This window comes from Amia ocellicauda, chromosome 10 (genome assembly GCF_036373705.1).
Source record: "Amia ocellicauda isolate fAmiCal2 chromosome 10, fAmiCal2.hap1, whole genome shotgun sequence".
NCBI classification, from domain to species: domain Eukaryota; kingdom Metazoa; phylum Chordata; class Actinopteri; order Amiiformes; family Amiidae; genus Amia; species Amia ocellicauda.
In genome coordinates, this window is record NC_089859.1 from 24406354 (window position 1) to 24426500 (window position 20147).

General features: G+C 38.6%; 1 protein-coding gene across 1 annotated transcript; it reads right to left on the reverse strand.

Annotated features, from left to right (window-relative positions):
• Nucleotides 1-280: 280 nt before the first annotated feature.
• Nucleotides 281-19623, reverse strand: colq (collagen-like tail subunit (single strand of homotrimer) of asymmetric acetylcholinesterase). The gene is made up of 17 exons (XM_066715671.1): nucleotides 19388-19623; nucleotides 16304-16413; nucleotides 15458-15565; nucleotides 14475-14519; nucleotides 13961-13987; nucleotides 12613-12684; nucleotides 10875-10937; nucleotides 10335-10361; nucleotides 9876-9920; nucleotides 8665-8700; nucleotides 8138-8218; nucleotides 5498-5594; nucleotides 4476-4615; nucleotides 3916-4035; nucleotides 3657-3783; nucleotides 3217-3319; nucleotides 281-2525 (listed from the first exon to the last, which is right to left on the reverse strand). Exons 1-17 carry the CDS (start codon nucleotides 19482-19484, stop codon nucleotides 2456-2458), a joined length of 1368 nt encoding a protein of 455 aa, XP_066571768.1. The 5' UTR covers nucleotides 19485-19623; the 3' UTR covers nucleotides 281-2455.
• Between the last annotated feature and the right edge of the window lie 524 nt (nucleotides 19624-20147).

The window sequence follows — 20147 nt, forward strand, 5'->3', positions numbered from 1 at the left end:
GATCACTGTGCAACAGATTTAAAGTATGAGCTGATTTATTTCACACCATTTTCACATGCAGTTCAAACTGAACCACAGCATGATACTGGAATACAAAGTAAGATTTATAAAGTATTATAATTAAATGAGATGCTGATTAATGAGTAACAATATTACAATTATATAAGATCTATTGTGATGACACACAGTTTTCTTTCTCATGTGCTAAGACAAAATGGTATACAATCAATGCAAGATAGCCAGACAGATTCTAAAAACCACAATCCAAACGTCACTGTAATTCATGTTAAACGTTTTATTTGTCCACAATACAAGTCTGTATCAAACACGTCCAGATTAGAATAAAGGCTCAGCAAACAGCTTTCATATGCTCTCCATTTCAGTTCAGTTTTCTCACACGTGGTGTAAGGTTGAAATAAACATGCTTTCGGTGTCTATACTTACTGAGTTCGCATTTAATTCTACCGAGAAACGTTTCATTCTCTTAAAGCATATTAAGGTATATAGAAAATCACAGTGATTCCTTGGCAATCAATTTGATTTAATCTGACACGCGTATGCCCATATTATGTACATGCAGATGTACCATAACACCATGATTTACAAAATACTAAAAGAACGATTTTTACATCATATTTTACATTAACATCATCCACTTCTCATAGTGACAGTACTGGTAATGAAGGAAAATTTGCAATCCCATCCCTGATGCACGTATTGTTTTACTTGCACATTATAAGCATTCTATTTTGGCTCCTATGTTCCTTGATTTACATAATAAACACATACATGTCTAAATACACCATTTTATTGATAGTGTCAATACAATACATATTGCAGACCATATGAGGGTGCGCAGCTGTACAATTCTTTTCTAAGCTTCAATGGTCTTCCTAATATAAAGAGCCACTGCGGACACATTTTTGCTTAGTGTGCAAAGCTGTTGCAATTTGTGATATTAAACAGTATTCTGTGAGTTGGCTTTTCACCAGGTAAGATATCAGACTACTAAGAGGTTCCATAATTAAAGCTAACCAAGGCAGCAAATTGACAGTGAGGTATGTCAAGGTTGGGCTCTGTAACTTCAAAATGTAAGATAAATGTAGAGGTGCTGAGAAGCTATAATAAAGGTTACCTTCACACTAAACCTATACAGACCATTGATCCTGGCCAGGAATATTATGCGTCTGGACTCCTGTTCTCATGAAAATGAAAGCATACCTAAAAAATATTGAGCACTTTAAGTTTAATAGCAGCAAAAAGCATCCAATACCAGTTTATAATTTCCAATACATTAAAAAAAATGGTTTTCACAAAGAACCTGTAGATTTCAGAGGAAATGTCAGGACATATTGAATGTAATCAAAGAGGTTTTATCAATTTACAGCGCCAACACATCCTTAGTAGAATGCTTGAATAAATTACTACAAGACTTCTAAACATTTATTGACACTTGGCAGCATTACTGAACTCATAGGGCAGGTATAAGGGCTATGTATTGGTTAATTTTTTATTTGGTCTTTCCTGAGTTCATGTGGGAAATGTAGCTCACGAATCAGGCTGGACAATCGCAAGAAGGGCAATCAAAAACCTGCCCGAAGACAGATCTTTGCGAACACTCAGAAGCTACTGAAATCAATCGCTCTCTCCAAACAAGACAGCTCTACATTGCTCTACATTTTTCTCATCACGCGAATCAGCTTTGTGGACGTTTTCTCGACCAATAAAGAGCATACCAGCCTTCAATGATGTATCAACACAGAATCTGAGTACTACACAAAAACACTGACACACAGTGCTCCCCACTCAAGACATTAGTACATATTTACATGGCGGACACAAGGAGGGAGAAGTCTACCTACTGTATGTACATAGCTTATGGTGACGGGTACTTCTGATGCCTTTGTCAAATATTATTCATGCAAATGCCATATACATTAGTTCACATTAAAGTAAAGTGTTACATTGTTTTTTTAACACAGCACCCAGAATACAGATGTTCTGAAGTCCCCAAATTACCTGAATATAATATATAATAACAGTCCTAAGTCGAGGTATTGTTGTTCCATCTATGCCAGTCTCTGACACCGATCTCTAATGTCTTCACCTGTGGCTCCATCGCTCTCTCTCCCGTGGGGAAGGAGGGAGAATCCTCAGGCACTCCCAGCTAAGCGTTAGAAGTCTACCTAGCAAACCGTAATTAATCCTTGGTTGAATTATTAAGACAGAATGCAATGGTCCTATGTGTTTCGGGACGTACATTTGGGTTTACGGAAATCCCCAATAGCTACATGCCTTTTCAGCAGCAATAGAACAGAAGGATTGATATATTTAAAAAAAAAATTGTTGTCTCTTTCTTTTTTTCTCTTTGTGTTGCCTCAGTCCTGTCGGTTGGGTTATATAGCACCTGACATACAAGACACTGTGGGACACGGCCCACTCTTCAGTTTGTCCTTCATGTGAAATATTTGCAGTTTGTGGAGTCGATGTAACAGTACGTTGTGCACTTGAGCTGTCCGTAAGACCTAGGACGAAATGAGAGAGACTCGGTTTAGGTTAATATAAACAAAACCCATTTGGTATTCCATTGATGTCCCTCATTTGGTTAGAGCTAAGTCACCTGAGATACAACATGCTATTTAACAGTTCCTGTTATACAATGAACCTCAACAAATGCAATCAGTTTCAGATACCTGTGTATATTTAGATATACACCAATCAGCCATAACATTATGACCACCTGCCTAATATTGTGTAGGTCCCCCTTTTGCCGCCAAAACAGCCCTGACCTGTCGAGGCATGGACTCCACTAGACCTCTGAAGGTGTGCTGTGGTATCTGGCACCAAGATGTTAGCAGCAGATCCTTTCAGTCCTGTAAGTTGTGAGGTGGGGCCTCCATGGATCGGACTTGTTTGTACAGCACATCCCACAGATGCTCGATTTGGAGGCCAAGTCAACACCTTGAACTCTTGATTCATCAGACCAGGCCACCTTCTTCCGTTGCTCCGTGGTCCAGTTCTGATGCTCACGTGCCCATTGTAGACGCTTTCGGCAGTGGACAGGGGTCACCCACCCACTGACAGGTGCCATGATAACGAGATTATCAGTGTTATTCACTTCACCTGTCAGTGGGCATAATGTTATGGCTGATTGAATGATGTAGATACACCATTCAAACATTGAATCCTAAGAAAGCAAAATCGAAATCTACAGACCCTGGAAGATAGGATTTGCATGTCTGATAACCAAAGTCCTTCCCGTCACACTCTTCAACTCCTTCATATCGGTAGCCATCTCCACAGTAGGCATGTTTGCATTCTGTAATAGCAAGCAATGGAATAAGAAACACGGTCACGGATCATTTACAGTTGAAACTGAATGTGTCGCCAGTTCATCATCCTCATCACAGATTTGTTTTGAAATGTAATTATCAAGGGAAATTGCAGTTCCTTCCTTTACTGTGAGTACTTTTCATATGCAATACAATCAAACTCATATACAGAAAGTACACAGTTAGAACATACATCTTATGTCTACATTTCAGTTACAGAGCTTTAAGAAAGAAACTCGGCTGAATTGCAATGTGGAAGAGATTTTAAAAGCACTGCACATGTATATGTATGGATATCTGAGTTTCATTTAATTTTTCACTTACTAATGCAGCCATCGGTTACAATTTTGTTGCCGTCATCGCAGTCCTCCCCATTGTAGGCTTGGACAATCCCATCTCCACAGTAGCCATCAGACTCGGGCACTTTCTCAGTGGACTGGAAGGGTGTGAGCTGCAGAACGAGATCTGTTCAATCTGCAGCTCTGTCGATGCGCTTTCTCAATCAAACCTCTTCCTACTTTTCTCCTCCATTGCTTTGCATCATTCAAACCATGCAGTCAACTCTCACACAATGGTTAAATACCTGAATCGGAAGCCATCCTTCATTGTCCTTGAAATAAAGTGACCGTTGATCTTTTCGGAAGGCCAGTGCATTGTCAGTGTTAAGCCTATCAAGTTCTTCTTCATTGTTGACCACGAATATCTAAAGAAAAAGTCAATAGACCTTATGTCATTTTTGAACATACAATTCATAGCAAGGAACACAGACACATTGTTGTAAGAAATTATATCACTGCTGTTACATAACTGCCAATTGATACATTTTCACTTGTCTTAACCAATTACATTTGATATTTGAACATATAAATCTCAGTAGGTGACATTGTGTTTTTTAACAGATTTAAATGACTTGTGTTAGTGCCATAGACCATTACTAGTCAGCCAAAACAAAAACATCTCTTCCTAAACCTTTCTTGCAATAATGTAAATTAGAAAGAAAAAAAATGTTGAAAATCTTAGAGAGCTGTCAGTTGCTTATGGAGTTAGAAATAAAAGGCAAATTGAAAAATATTCCTGAGAACTGTCTGTTGTTATTGGCTGGTCAAATCTGAAGCAGAATGAGACGCATCAATGCAAACTAACCACTGGCACTCTGGGGTAGCCGACTCCCAGGGCGGGCTCCTCATAGGGGGGGTTATTCACAGTCACGGGGGGGTTGCAGTAGCACCGTCCTGGGTTTCCAGGTACTCCTTTATCCCCCTTTGGTCCAACCCTGAAATTCCCTTTGAATGAACAGTAAGACACAAATACAATAAGGATTTCCAAACTGGCTTGTGTCGGTAGTCACGCAAGAAATGCGGTGAGGTCAAGTCATTGTTAAGGTTCGCTGAAGGGGAAATTCATAAATTTTCAGGTTTTTCAGGCTTCTGGTTGCAGTAGATATTTTATGAAAAGACATTAAAATAAATTTGGCAAAAACATTTCTCCACTCTTCCTTGATGTTTATTTACTTTACCTTTTGGTCTCTACAATCACACAGTCTGTATGTAGGAGCTACTATGAGTTCAGTAACCAACCAAATAGAAAAACAATAAAAATCCCTAAAAAAAAAATGCCAATCCTGAGATATTGCTGTGTCGTGAGCCAACACACTCATCCAATCTTCTGTACAAATCATTCAGGATAAAACACCTTGCCTAACGAATTCACAGAGAAACGTGAACAAGACGCCAGCTGTCATCTTAAGTGCTTGGTGACATAATGGTTGCACGCCTGTGAAGATTTCCTGCTCTCTGCCAGTCGCTTTGAGGATAGTATGTCATGACATCAGCATCTTACGGGCTCTCCGTTTCACGGCGAGGTGCTATCAAATTTTTCAGCAGCTAAAAAGACAGGCTCAGACCGGAGCCACTTCCTGCAATGGCAGCTTCAGCGCCAAATTTTCAATCCAGAATATGGACTCTATTTAGAGCATGTACAGTGACATCCTGTGAATACTGATGGCTATTCTCCTCATTCCTTCCTAATACATACTTTGTGGTTGCAGATCCAGAATTTGCTGTACGGCCAAAGTTTTAGGATGCTTACACTTCTTAATTATCTTAACCACAAATCTGTAAGGCACCACATGCATAGATATAGATAATGGAGCAGTTTGCGCTTACCTGACCCAGGGAGGCCGGGGGGTCCTGGATGGCCAGTCGGACCAGGTGGCCCTGCAGGACCTATTGCTCCAGGGGTCCCACTGCTCCCCTTCGCTCCCTGCAAGGAAACGCACGGGACATGTGATTAACTGCACAGACTAGTGCTAGTGCAGCATTGTGTAAAGCAACCACAGTAACTCCTTGGCTCATTGTAGTCTGCTGGTTTTTGGATGGATCCCAAGAGAAATTGCCCTGCAAGACTGCATTATTTCACCAGTCTTCTGTCATTGTGGGGAAAATTATAAAAAATGACTATTGTAAATGTATGGCGAGTCCTACAGTTTAAAACTAGGGACCTCCAAGTAATTAATTCAGTATACTTCAATTTGGGTCTTCATCCCAACAGTCATAGATTGGGGATATATATCGAAAGTCATTGAGATTAGTGCAAGCATAATAAAAAGTGAGTGACAGTGTGTTGTTTTTTTTAAAAGAAGGGGTGAGATTTTGCTTTAATCAGCTGTAGATCTGATTTAGAATAAATACATGAACAAAACAGATCAATAAACAGCTCTAAAGATACCCTAAAGATGTTTTCTTTCTCAGCATGTCTTGGTCTGAAACAGCAGTGGAGTGTGACACAAACGAATCATTCAACGACAGCATGGAGGTCTCCATTAGCTGTTGCTGGATCTCACAGGAGAGAGGGGCTAGTCCCGTAAACAACAGTCTCCTCTCATCCTCCACGTCTCCCTTCCCACAGTGCTCTGTGCCAGGCTGTGAAAGGCGAGCTGACTGCGACTCAGCCCCTGGAAGAGGTATTTTCCCGTGTAACCGAATAACTTTGTGAAAGCAACATTTAAGATACCATCATGTCAACACACGAATCACAAACACTGCTTTATGTAGACCCCCCCACAAAGATATATATAAAAAAGGATATCTGATCAAACTTGAAAGCAGCAATACTGAGAAATACAGACGGCAATGGGTTAAACTGAGAGCTCGGGAAGGATTTACAGAATTATCGAGCTTGGTCTTAAAATGGCAGAGGAACTGGAAGTCCTTACTAAATTAGCCAAAGCCCTTGGTGCCATACATTACATGGCAGGACAGTATTACATTAGGGTGTCAAACAGATGTGGGTACAGGAAATAGACCAATGTGTGAGAGGTGAAAAAGCACTCTCAAACCCTTCCATAAACAGACAGAAGAAAACCAACGGGGCAGGAACTGCAAATATGAGTTCCTAGATACTAACAGTATAAGCATTTTAATAGCCGTTGGAGAGGAGCTTGTTCAGTTCAGGATTATTCATTGTACTCTTGACTTATTTCATAATATATTACAAGCCAAAACAAAGCATTCCAATTTTCTTGAATACAAGCAGGACAATTAAACCAATAACGCAAGATTATTTGCTGACTCTACTAATGGTCTAGCTGGTATATTTTCAATCTACATTCCCAGAGACTGGAGTCTTGCCACTAATTGAAAGCTCTCTCAACCAGGAACTGTTGGAGAAAACTCAGTCTAAACTCGGTATTTCCACATATCCAATGAGCAACTCGAAGGCTCTGCAACTGTAAACAGGTATCGTTTTCAGGCTAAATGTGTGCTGTGCTGCAGCTGTTGAGCATGTGCTCATGTGCTAAAAAAGCACAACAGAAAAATCAGAATAAAGCTGTCGAAGTATAAACAGGAATCCGTGTTGTCAATCAATCTTTATTTATTTATTTTTGTTATTGAAAATGTTATTGTTCTTGAAGCAGCAAGAATTTTTTTAAGCTATCCCCTCTCTATAGGAGACTTGCATATTGCAGCGGATCTGATTAATTTTAGTACTTTGTTCAGCATTCAATTATCCTGGCCGACACTCTGTAACTATATATAAATACATCGACCATGAGATAGAGTTTCTATATTTTTAGTAGATAGAGATGTCATTTCATTAGTGAGGTAACTGTCTCATTTAGTAGGAAAACCATTGGCTGCACAAACAAAGTTCCCCCGAGCATTATGTCTCATTTTGAGCTCGGTGCTGGGTGGGGTTTACTTCAACAGACATTAGAGTCATCTGACAGTGAGCTTTAGAACATTTGTTTTCCCAAATTTCTTACTTAATAATAATAATAATAATAATAATAATAATAATAATAATAATAATAATAATAATAATAATAATAATAATAATAATAATAACTTCATAAGTTTTTGATTAAAACCTGCTTTAAAAATTGACTCAATCCCCATGAGTTCCAAGATACAACTCTAACATGTTGCATACTGTTACAATCCCAAATGTGCTGTGCTCTTTTCAGTGTATGACTCTTGAAGTCTTCTTGTGCAGCTGCTTCTGATAACAAATTAATTCCAATAAAAGCATTCCTCCTAAGTATCTAAAGAGTATCTGGTAGTCTAGGATCAACGCAATTCTCACAGCACTTCCAAAACAAAGTAAGAAATACTATAAAGTCTTTTTTCAGCATCCAACTGTCTCCATCAAGGTAATAGTAATTAAAAAACACACAAAAAACATGCACATATTTCTAATAAAAATCTAATACTACTAGTAATAATTCTAATGCTGCATCTTCTTGTCTTTTGAAAGCTGACTAGAACAGATCTGATTGTTACAAAGAGGCTTGAAAGAACTCTTACCTGTTTGCCCCTTTTGCCCGGCCGGCCAGTAGGTCCTCGATGCCCTGCCACCCCAGGCTCGCCCTTGGGACCCATCTCTCCCTGAAAGCCAGGACAAACAGACGTGCATTGAGTCATGGCCGGCCCCCAGTTCCCACACACACAGATAAGGGGAACACAATAAGGGTCACCGTTGACATGAAACATCATCGAATGGCAAGAAAGATAGGCAACCCCAACATGTACCACACTTTTAAAATCATAAAATCTGTAATTATTATTATGATTATTATTTATTTCTTAGCAAACACCCTTGTTCAGGGCGACTTGCAAAGTGCAATAATATGTGAAACTTGGCCATGCATATATCTGAGGTCCCCACAAAGCACAAATGACTATAACCCCTTCGGTTACTGTGTGCACATTTGAGAACACCACTTCTACCAGGCATGCATGCACACAATATGTTCGAATAATTGTTTTAAGAATTTAAATATTAATGTTTATAGTTTAATAGTATAAAAAATGGTTGACTAGTTTTTACTGACCTTCTGTCCCAGCATTCCAGGGAGACCCATATTCCCCTAAGGAGACAGACACCTGTCATTACATATGCAAGCAGAATGTACAATACTTTCTGTAGTAGTATTTATTTATGTTTTGCATTGTTTTGCTGAAATATTTATTGGCACAACAGTGAGCAGCTGGCCAAATATCTATAGAGATTGTCATTAGGTACAACTTCATTAAGAAACCTTTTCAACGTCTGCATTGAACTCCACATGCTAGAGCAGAGTCAGCTGTGGACTTTAAAAGCCCCCTCACAGTTTGACCTTGGGGGGGCATTAGAGTGTGACAGAAACTTAGAGAAGAGGGACTCAGAAGAAAAACAGATATTATGAAGATAAGATCCTTGCATGTCAAAGAGAATGTTTTCTTCCTAATTTCATATTCAGCTTCAAACAGGAAAGAACGCTTTGTCTGTTCTTGAAAGTTCCCAGAATATTGTTTGATATATTTTAATACTAATGTCGTGCAATTTTGTAGCATATGCAGGATTGACCTCTGGTCTAATCAGCATTGCTTAGCCTTAGAAGCATAAGCCTTACCCCCTGTACTCATCCATGTGAGATATTTAAAGATTTAATTCGTTTTCTTCTTCTGTGTCTTTTTAAAATGTAGGGGCTCACTTCTTTGATATTTATCATGAAGTATCATCATCCTTGTGGTCCTGTGATTACCCTAATTGCTCCTCTTAAGTCTCTTAAGCTTCAAAGTCCTTTGTGTCCTTCAAAAAACATTTCCTTATACTTGTCCATGGGCTTCATCTTCTTGTAAATTTAACCAGGGGAAACATAGCCATGCTAAAATTGTTGATCTTAGTGGCCACATTTCTGACTCAGATGCTGAGCAACAATTATATTTTGACATGAGAGTTTCTATATATTGAAAGACATGCCACTTATTTCTATAATACTATATCACAAATATATTTAATTTCCGTGCTGAGCAACAATCACCCGTAGAAAAGACAAATAATGAAGAAAAGTCAATTTATTGAAATAATTTGTGGTCCAGAATGCTACAGCCGATATGAAAGCAAATGGAGTATATGAAGTCACCTTGATGATAATAACCTCACAATTTTTAATTCCAAACCCACGGCCTAAGAGCTGTAGACATTCTCTTCTATTTGAAGTTGAAACGGTAAACCCAGTTTGAATGACAAAGTCAATGACCATTGTAAACCTTTAAATACCTTATCTCCTTTCAGGCCTGACTCTCCCCTTTCACCTCTGGCACCCTAAGAGCACAAGAAGACTCTCTTAATGTTAAACACAAAACAACATACCTACGGCATGTCTGACACCAGAACATCACTTTGGATGGTTATATTGAAACGTTTAAAGGAGAAATAAAACATTAAATGACCACTTCTGAATCAGGATTTGTGTGCATGTGGTAAGTATTGACACTGTGTTATGGTATTTTACATTTTCTATCAAACAGGTAAGAATAAAAAAGACAACACAAGGCAAACTAATTTCAACAGACAAACATCATACTGCTTGTTACAAGACTACATTTCTTTATCACCAGCACTGTCCACATCTGCCAAATAACTGAAGCTCTGAAGTGTTAGTGAAAAGAGATCTAAATAAACAAAGCGTAAAATATAAGCCATCGAACATAATGCAGTATAACCATAATTGATTACCTTTTCTCCTTTGTATCCAGGCAAACCCTGCCGAGGAATACAAATACATTTTCATTGGGATTAAATCATCCTGTAACATAATGCCATGAATGTGTGTGAGCAAGGAAAACAGAGAAGCAGAGACAGATTCTAACATACATCAGAATAAAATAATGAGAGATGCATATAGTACCACACAACAACTGAAAACAATTCTAGCTAATGCTACTTCAGATTCCATCAAAATAAATTAATACTATTATGATTATTATCTGTATTTTTATTTGTAATGTAACATTGCCTTAGGTATATCAATTCAGTGCAGGAAATAAAACGAGCTATTACTCATTTCGAAGAGTGCTTTTGGTGGTGGAATTACATCACTCAGTTTCAACTCTTGACCCGAGACTTCAAGCTGTTGCCAGCTGAATTCACAGTCCATGGCTTGGGGTCCAGCTGAACACTGGGGGTAAAGGGGGCAGGGGGGGGTGCCTGGCAGCTGCCCCTGCTATATCCTAATACAGAGGTGTGTGTTGGCAGACGGCAGCTGGGGTAACAAACCTTAGGGCCCATTGGTCCTCTTGCACCTGGCAATCCCATTAACCCCGGGTCTCCCTTTTCACCCTGTGATATTAAGAATAAAGCCCCGGACTTAGAGGAAAGAAACACAGCAGACAAGGAAGGACATTTATTTAATAGGAAACTAACCAACAAACTAAAAAAAACTTTCCCATAAAAGTTAAATAGTAACTAAAATAAAATAAAATAAGAATAACAAGAAATATTTTAAATGTCTATAGAGTATTTTGAACAATGCTCTCGCTCTAGCTCTCTCTTGGCATCTACAAAAAGGAGCATTAGGGACATCAGTAGCTAGAGGGTGAAACAGGTATTTGAACCTGGTGCACTCATGACAGATATGTTATTGTGTTAATTTAAGCCCATCCACTTTTATTTGTCATCTTTGAAAGATAAAAATCCAGGTGTGGAAGCAGAAAAAATATATGGATACATATTGATTGACCATGTCTGGATACACATCCTTCATCATACTGAACAACTATTATGACTTTAACAACATGGTATGTACAGGATCCAGTCCTGGTGTCCCGGGAGCAAAGACATTCGACAGAAAACCAGCTCCCGCACTGTTGACGTGAATGAACAGCATGGATCTACAGTGCTTCACACAGAGAAACCTGCCACACTGATGCCTTTTGACAGATTCAAGTCACGGCAGTGGATGGATATGGACAACCGGAGCAGATTAATAATGCCTCAGCTCCTAAATGCTTTTTGAAAGGCAGCATTTCTGTTCCTTTACTTCAGCTCTTTAATGCCCCTTTCATACGCATTGATGGAGAACATAATGTCACTGTCTGCAGGGCCCAGTTGTTCAAAATGTTTAATCTGGATCAGAATGACCCGGATTTGGAAATCGCATGTTATGCTGTCCAGGATCAGGTAATCCATCTTACTTTTGTGCCAGTTTTTCAAAGCAACATTGGATTGGACCACTCTGATCCAGATACAAACTTTTCAAGATTACCAAATCCGGATTACCAGTGCTAAAATGGCTAAATGGCACTACATATCACAATGTAGTCTACTAGCTACGTGGGATCACTCTAAGTGTAATTATTTGAAGAGACAGAAAACAGCACAGTAAAACAATACAAACATCCCCTTCCATTTTCAATTTCTCTTAAACAGTCAGACCCTTCATCTGACCCACAACAAATAAATAACGACTTTTGACTGGTTAATCTCTGATTATTGTGTCACTGTAATTAATATACAGTGATGAATGACAGTTCAAATTAAATACATTATTTTTGTTTGATATTGACAGCTGTTTGGGGGATTATTTTATGGGGACAAAATCATTATTTTTTATTTTTACTTTACTGTACTGAAAGGCTTAATAGGTAGCCTAATGTCTACTTTATCACTGTAATGGTTAAACAAATCAAGTAAATGTATATATACTACACGATACAAATGTTGTATTATTTGACCAATTTTAAAGTTTTATTACATTTTGTTCCTGAAATCCACCCTGAATCCACCCAAAACCAAGACTGGATTACGTGATCTAATCTGATTTCAGAATCTTTTTTTTCTTTTGAACAACCCATTTTCAAGATTTGATCGAATCCGATAGCCGAAATCCAATCAGATTACTTCTGAACAACTGGGCCCAGGGTATTTCATATTGTCAGGGCAGTCCAGATAAGGCTTAGACAGAACTGAATCACAGACTTAGGAGTGTCTATACCAGGAAGAAGAACTTACTCACTTTGGGCCCATTTGGTCCTGGCCAACCAGCTGGCCCCTGTTGCCCTGGGAGACCTGGTGGACCCGGCCGACCCTGCAGTGACAAACAGGAGACCTTCAGGACAGGCGAACTGTGACCTCTGACACAGCACAACACAGAGGAGGACAAGGCCTGCAGATGACCGTCACAAAAGACCAGCTGAAGGAAGCAGTCAGGTCTGTTCTATTGTACTGTAGGTACCAAGGCAGTCAGTATCTAAGTATATGTGCGTACGGTAGCTTCACTCTTGTGGTGGGAATATTTGGAGAACCTGTTTGTATTGTAAAGTGTATTTCACGTTGAGGTTTATTTAATATTTCTCTGTTGTGTTGTGTGACATATATAAATGTACTTGTGAAGAAATCAATCATGGTGCCATTCTGAACAAATATCCCTAATGTAACAGAGTAACAGAACCTATACAAGATATATCTCCTCAGCCTTTCTGATGTATGTGGCAAATGAGAAACGTGTAGTACATTGAGCCACGGCTGGTCACACAGCCAGTTCTAATTAAATGATGGCCTGTAAAAGCCACATGACCCAGTCTCGGTCTTGGAAATAAAATGATTTATGATTCTGCACAAGCACTAAGCGAAATTACACCGCATTGCTGGGAGCTCTCTGGAATGCAGAACAAGCAGACTGGGAGACCTCTTTAAAATATGAAAAAGTTATAGGATACTGGATATAAATTACAGTATTCGGTAATTAAGGAACTTGCTCATTTATACCTTTGTTTTCTCAACACATTGAACAAACCCACATTGTTAAAGATGAGGAACTTTAACACAGCCATGTTTTTAGGCCACTTAGGTGAAATTCTACTAACTGAATATATCAAGACCAACACATATCAGCTTCTTGCGATGTAAAATAATAGCTCATAAAAAATGGTGACAAGTTACTGCAGCCGTTAAATTTAAGACTTGCCTCTCTCCTCACTCAACACTGGGTAACACTTCACAGCCAAGTGACCCTTTGAAGAGGTCTAACATAAAAACAAATGTAAATCTCCTCCTATCTTCAGTGTTTGACCTTAGCAATAGCAGGGAGGGAATACAGTACAGGTCACGGCGCTCTTTTTGGCTGGCAGGTTAATGTATACGGTAGCCTGACTTCAGATAATGAATGTCCATGGCACAGAAAGGGAATCCTACTCTGGCAGTTCTCAGCACACGTTTCGTTAGATTAAAACACTCACCCTGTATTCACTGTCAAGGTTGTGTTTCCTCAGAATCTCACTATGCGCGTCAATCAGGAGCAAGTGCTATCTCAGATTCACAGCAAATCCACTTACATCCAGAACATGAGTAATGGTTTCTCTCACCTTCGCTCCAGGTCTGCCGATTTCTCCCTAGCAACATAGGGGAGGAAGAAACATCACTGATTGGGCTCTTAGTGTGGAATTTACATAACAATTGTCTTTTAAATGCTTTGGCTTGGATTAGATCAAAACTCTGACGCACTTGCTAATAGAAAACTACACACCTGTTCTCAGGGGTGGCTTCATTAATTTTCAGTCTCTTCTTCTTTTAAAAATAATAACCATTACCAAATCTAGGTTTGTAATTTGCTGTTAGCGGGTGGGTCAACATTTTTATTTAATTCGGCCCTCAGATTAAACATCCCACATGAATTAGTTAGTTCAGCAGAATGAAAGTCTTTATTGCTCATGTAGTACATTTACAGCATAGATATAAAATCTCAGAAACCGCTGTCACATTACGGACAGTCTGATTCATAACAAAGCCACATGAGAACATATTTTTAATTTTACATTTTCAATACATTAGCCTTTCTAATATATACATACTTAATAAGACATTAATATATTGTCTTACCTTTTCTCCTTTTGGTCCCATTAAACCCGGAATTCCAGTTGGACCCTATGGACAAAATATACCAATAATTCTTAATCCACACTTTCCAAAATGTACATTTCCGTAAATAAAGTTTCAAAAGATTCATAATTTTTTTTCTTGTTGTGTCCATTCCAAAAAATGTTTTTGAAGATGTCATATATTCTTCATTCATACTGTCTTGATGTGAAATATTTAGCAACCCTTTACTTATTTATTATGGGTATTAAAATCTGTGTATGCATATGTAATACTGAGAAAATGTGAATAGGTTTTCATGGGTTATTCTCACAGTAACAAAAACACAGTGTTTTGACAACAGTATATGGCCTCTAATCTTCGAGTTAAGATGCTAGTAAACAATGTCACAAACACAGAGGCTGAAGTTCCACAGATGTGGGATGTTGACTCTTCCTAGTAAAAGGACGTGCTCCACAATCCAGATAAATACTCTACTAACCAACTGGAAGTTCAATAACACAGAGCCCAAATGAGTTATAGTCATTTGAGTGTGTTATTGAACTTCCAGTGAAAACTACCACAGAAACAACATCTCCGGTAGAAGACCACACAGCCTTCAATGCTTTGGGGAGTGGTTCCCATAGCGCTGCAGCGGACAATGGAAATAAACTATTTCTGTCTCTGTTAAATGTAGTATGTTATCGGGGCGGCTGTGCTCCACTCTTCGGGGGACGAGCTGCGGTAGTCCACTGTCTATTTGCAGCAATAAAAGACACAAAAGCCAACCAGTTGTATCCAACAACTAATTTGCTTGTGTTGATAAAGCAAACAGTCACACTGATAATAATGAATTGGCCAGTGTGTTTGCTTAATCAACACAAGTGAATTATGGGCTGGATTGAAGCCACAGTCGGGCCATGGTCAGCATCAACTCTGTGGCTTCACGAGCAGTTTGCTGACAGAGAGGGCTCTGAACAAAGCCAGGCCAGCGGAGAGCTCTCTACCTGTGGTCCAGGAGGGCCAGTGGGCCCTGGCACACACCCGGGCCCTATGGGGTTCTCTCCTTCTTCTTCTCCTCCATCTCCAACATCGCTGTTATTTGTTTGATCATTCTGGTGAAATAAGCGGGTTAAATTAATGAAGAGAAACATAACAAGATGTGCTAGAGCAGGTCTCCGTGTCTTTTAAACTTCAAACAGTAGACTACAGTATAATAACACAGTCACAGATATCTGGAGTTCAGGACTATGGAGACATTCCAACAAACCAATTACGATCAAGCTATTCAGAAATGTTTCTAACGCCTATACTAATATGTCTCCATCGAATGTTTTGCATCTCTTTCTCAATAGCTGCCATTTAATAAAGATATTCATTATTCCATATCCCTAGTACACACTGGAATTATAAAGTAATAGCAGCTCTTTCTCTACTGTTCCTTACAATATTTAATACAATTTGTTTTTAAAGTGTTTTGAAATATGGCAGAGTGTATGACAATCAGAAACTCACATACAGGTAAAACTAACTCTAACCTAGTTCCCCAACAATATCTGCAGACTGGTATGACTTTTATTATTAAAATGATGAATTCCCATTGGTATGTTTGTCTATTTTATATTATTATATTTGTATTATGATATATTTATTCGCAGACTGATCCAGGGCGACTCACAGTTTACAAAATAATTTCACAGCATTATCAAAGCATTATAAAAACAATATTCTCACATAGTGCTTATTGAGAAACAACACTTCAGCTCAGATAAAGTGCTGTTCCAGAAATACAAGAGATAGAGCCAACTACACATGTCACATTATTCTTGGAAAAGCATCAAGTATTTACTCACATGACTCCTGCGTTCTCTAAGCAGGGGAGGGGGAGGGAATAGAGGTGGAGGGGGCGGAGTTAAGAGACAGCATATATTGAACTTTTTCTTCTGATCCAGAGATTTGATTGCTAGTGCACAAGGACACACACACGTACATATACAGACAACAGAAAAGGGACATTGTCAGTAAACTTAACTAAAACCAAAAAACAGTACTGGTTACCAGAATCACAAACTCCTGAAAATATAGACGAATACATTTAATTGCTTAGGTAGAGTGGTGTTAATATAAGATCAATAATACAAATGCTGATCTGTGAGGAAACATTTACATGGTAAAATGCTTTTTATTTTATTATTATTTTAATAAGTAACTGTGAGCTACTGTATACAATGTAAATAGGGTACAGCTCACTTCAAAAGGTGCTACAGGCTGCTTTGGTTATGATGATAAAAAGGAAACTCATAATTCTTCTTTCCACCACCAAGCCAATTATCATGCAAATATAATCTCCAATGGACATTTGCCTGCAGAGTCCAGAAACTGCAACCTTAGGACAATGTATACACAAGAAACCTAATTCTGATGACAGCAAACATAAGGATATGACATAACTACGGATACGTGACAACCAGATGAAAAATTAGAGACCCATTGATCTATGTTATTTGTAAAGTTGTTTGTAACCTATTGATCCAAAAAACTAATCAAAGCTGCTTCTGGACAGGTCTCGGTAAATCAACGTCCACTGTCTGGCAAGGCAGTTTATTCCATAAACCATCAAGTGTCACATCAATACATCACATACATCCACAGTTAGAAGCCCAAAGAAAGTATTGATTATGCTACATTAGGCCAAGGTATCAGCTAGAAAGATAATCTGAATGATCTGAAAGGGTAGAATTAAGATATTATATTATATTATATATTATATTTTCACTAAATTTAAGACGACACACAGTTGTCAAATCAATCGCGGTATTGCTTGTGTGGACTAGGAGTTTGTGGAGATACATTTTGAGTGTAGTGCTGGTGTTCTGAAGGGTCTCAAGGCCTTCACTTCAAAGGAACAATCTCTACAACAGCAAGAACCGAACCATTGAGATCTTGTGTAATAGATTTACCTTGAAGAGAGCATCTTGCTGAACGTGTGACAGACAGTCATCACCCCTGGAGCTCCTGTGACAGCAGCAGCTGCTCAATACTGTGTGTGTGTTTCTAGTTTACCAGTTTGGTCACAGGCTTAAAAAGACAGGTGTACAGCTAACATGAGGCTCAAACAGCTGTAAAGCCAATTATCACAGTACAGATAACGGAAAAAAGAAATGGAAGAAAAAAACAGCAGCACGGCTATGTTCACCTAGAACAGGGTTGCAATAATACCTTTTTCTATAAGAACATTGAAAGTGTTGGTTAATGACATCTGCGTTTTTGTGACTTTGTCTCATATCGTTGTGCATTGTCCATGGTTCTGTTATTGTCCCGGTTTTGATTGTTACTGTTGTTGAAACCTCAAAACTAACAGAGATAAGGCATCTCCTCAATCATTGTTCCCAATCCCATTCATAAGTCCCTGGATTTGGTGCTTCATTTCCTCACATTCTGCCCTCACAGATCTTTTCAGAAGGTTTTTCTTGTTGTAAAACACTTGCATGTTTCTGATCAAGTAAAGGGTGATATCTGATTTTAACTGGCACAGACAAATTTACTAAAATACCAGATAATATCTATTTTAAAATTAACCACACAGCCTAAACATGAGAGAGATTATCCATATTACACGAAGGGTGTGCTTCACAGTTAAATCATGTTAGTAATTCTAATTATGTTAGATACAAGAGTAAGTATTGTCCCTATTAGATCTTCTTTTGCTATATGTATTGTCATTATGTGTGTTGCTTTTGTTTCCTTCCTTCGTTAATCAACTAGCTGCTCCTTGCATCAAGATTTGCACTATTGTGCTTTTGTAAATGAGGAACAGTCAGTGGGTTGCATTTTTTCATAATTCAGTTTTAAAGACCAATTAATTAGACCAGTCCATGTGGTATGGTCCTTTGCTTATTTGCTTATAAACAATGAAGGGTAAGAATACAGAAGCGGGCGGCAATTTTAAATCACAGTCATCGCCCATCCTGCAGCCCTCACTAGCATTTGGACAAGAAAACAATAATACATTTTCAGTTGTGAGGAAACAAAACAATGGCTGGTCCTTATTTTAATGACTAGAGCATAATCATAATAGCTAAGCATATACATGATTAATATACACTGAAACAAGTTAAGGATAAGTAGCAAATATATGCCATGACTTGACAATACAGTAATTGGTCTTGCAAAGTTTTTTTGCGTTGTTGACATTATTTTCAAGAAGGGAAATATTTGATTGCACTGCAATGAAGCACATTTGATTGTCAAATCTTTGACAGATCCGTGTTTGGGTGCAAAACAGTCCTAATTGAAGTCCTAACTTCGGCATACCTTTCTACTGCTATTACTTTTCTGTGTGTAAAGGTCAAGGATGGAAACCCACTAAGCCCAAGAATTGGTTAGCAGCGTGTGATACTACAGTTTTTTCCATTCACAGGACCAATGAATGCTATAAAAGTCATTTGAGTATTTGCTAGTGACATATCGAAAGCCAGCTGATGTTTACTCTCCTAACATCCGAGTGGAGTCCTGTGGCACTGGTGAGGGGGTGGGGAGAGGAGGTGGGGGCAGTGAAGGGGGTGGAAATAGTTATTTATAGAAACAGATTTACATTTGGATCTCTCCCTCAGCCCATCTTTAACCCAAAATAGAAAGGAGCTTAGATAGAGGCAGCCAATGCACACATTACAACCAATGTCTTCAGAAAAGTAAAAAAGTAGCAAAAACAAATAAATAAGAATGCATGCATGCAACACCCTCTGCAGCAAGTCTCAAAGGCAGATTAACCTGAGCTCCTGGACTGTAGTGCATGACATGGTTAGCTATGGAAAAACATTAGTGTAATTACAGGATACTGTTGCTCCACATTTGCCTAGCCATTTTTTGTATCATTCATTTTTTTTTTATAGATCAAACTGCACATAGAACAGAAAGGAGAGAAAGTGCTGTATTACCTGCTGGAAATGACAGAATATTGTCCATGAAGGAAGACTGAGATAATACATAGCAGAAGAAGAGCTGGAAATGAAATCCAATTGTGATCAGGACCATGCTGCTTGGAGAGACTCGCTAGTTCAAACTCGTGGCTCTGGCGTCGGCTCTCTCTTCTCTCTCTCCTCTCCCTTGCTCTCTCCTCTCTCTCTCTCTGTCTCTGGCTCTCTCGCTCTCTCACTCCCTCGCTCTCTCCCAATATCTCTCTGCCTTTAGGAAAAAGGAATGCCAACCATTTCCCATTAAACCTTTTCCTTGCACCAGACAGGGCTATATTTAAACCAGCCAACAGATCAGATGCCCCCATCATGAATATTAGATACAGTCAATATCAGACGGGGCTCTTTTGTCCACATTATATATCATTGACTTTGCAACATTGACCTTTCACATCTTTGCTGTGGTTTATTTGTGCCCAATTGAGCAATGCACACAATTCCAATTGGTAAAATAAATGTTATTTTTTTAAGAAAATGCCTGTAAGAAAATGCATACCTAATAAATTGTGCTTAGTTCTTCCAATCTTATGATGAAAAAGTTTTATTTATTTGACATTCTACAACGATATATAAATGATCTAAAATGAATTAATTTGTACAGGTATAATTTAACCTGTCTTTTAAGTTTATCCATTATCATCCACAACAACTGAACATGCAAAGCATTGTGGCAGACACATACCTCTTCCAGTTTTACATGACAGATGCACACAGTTCATAACTT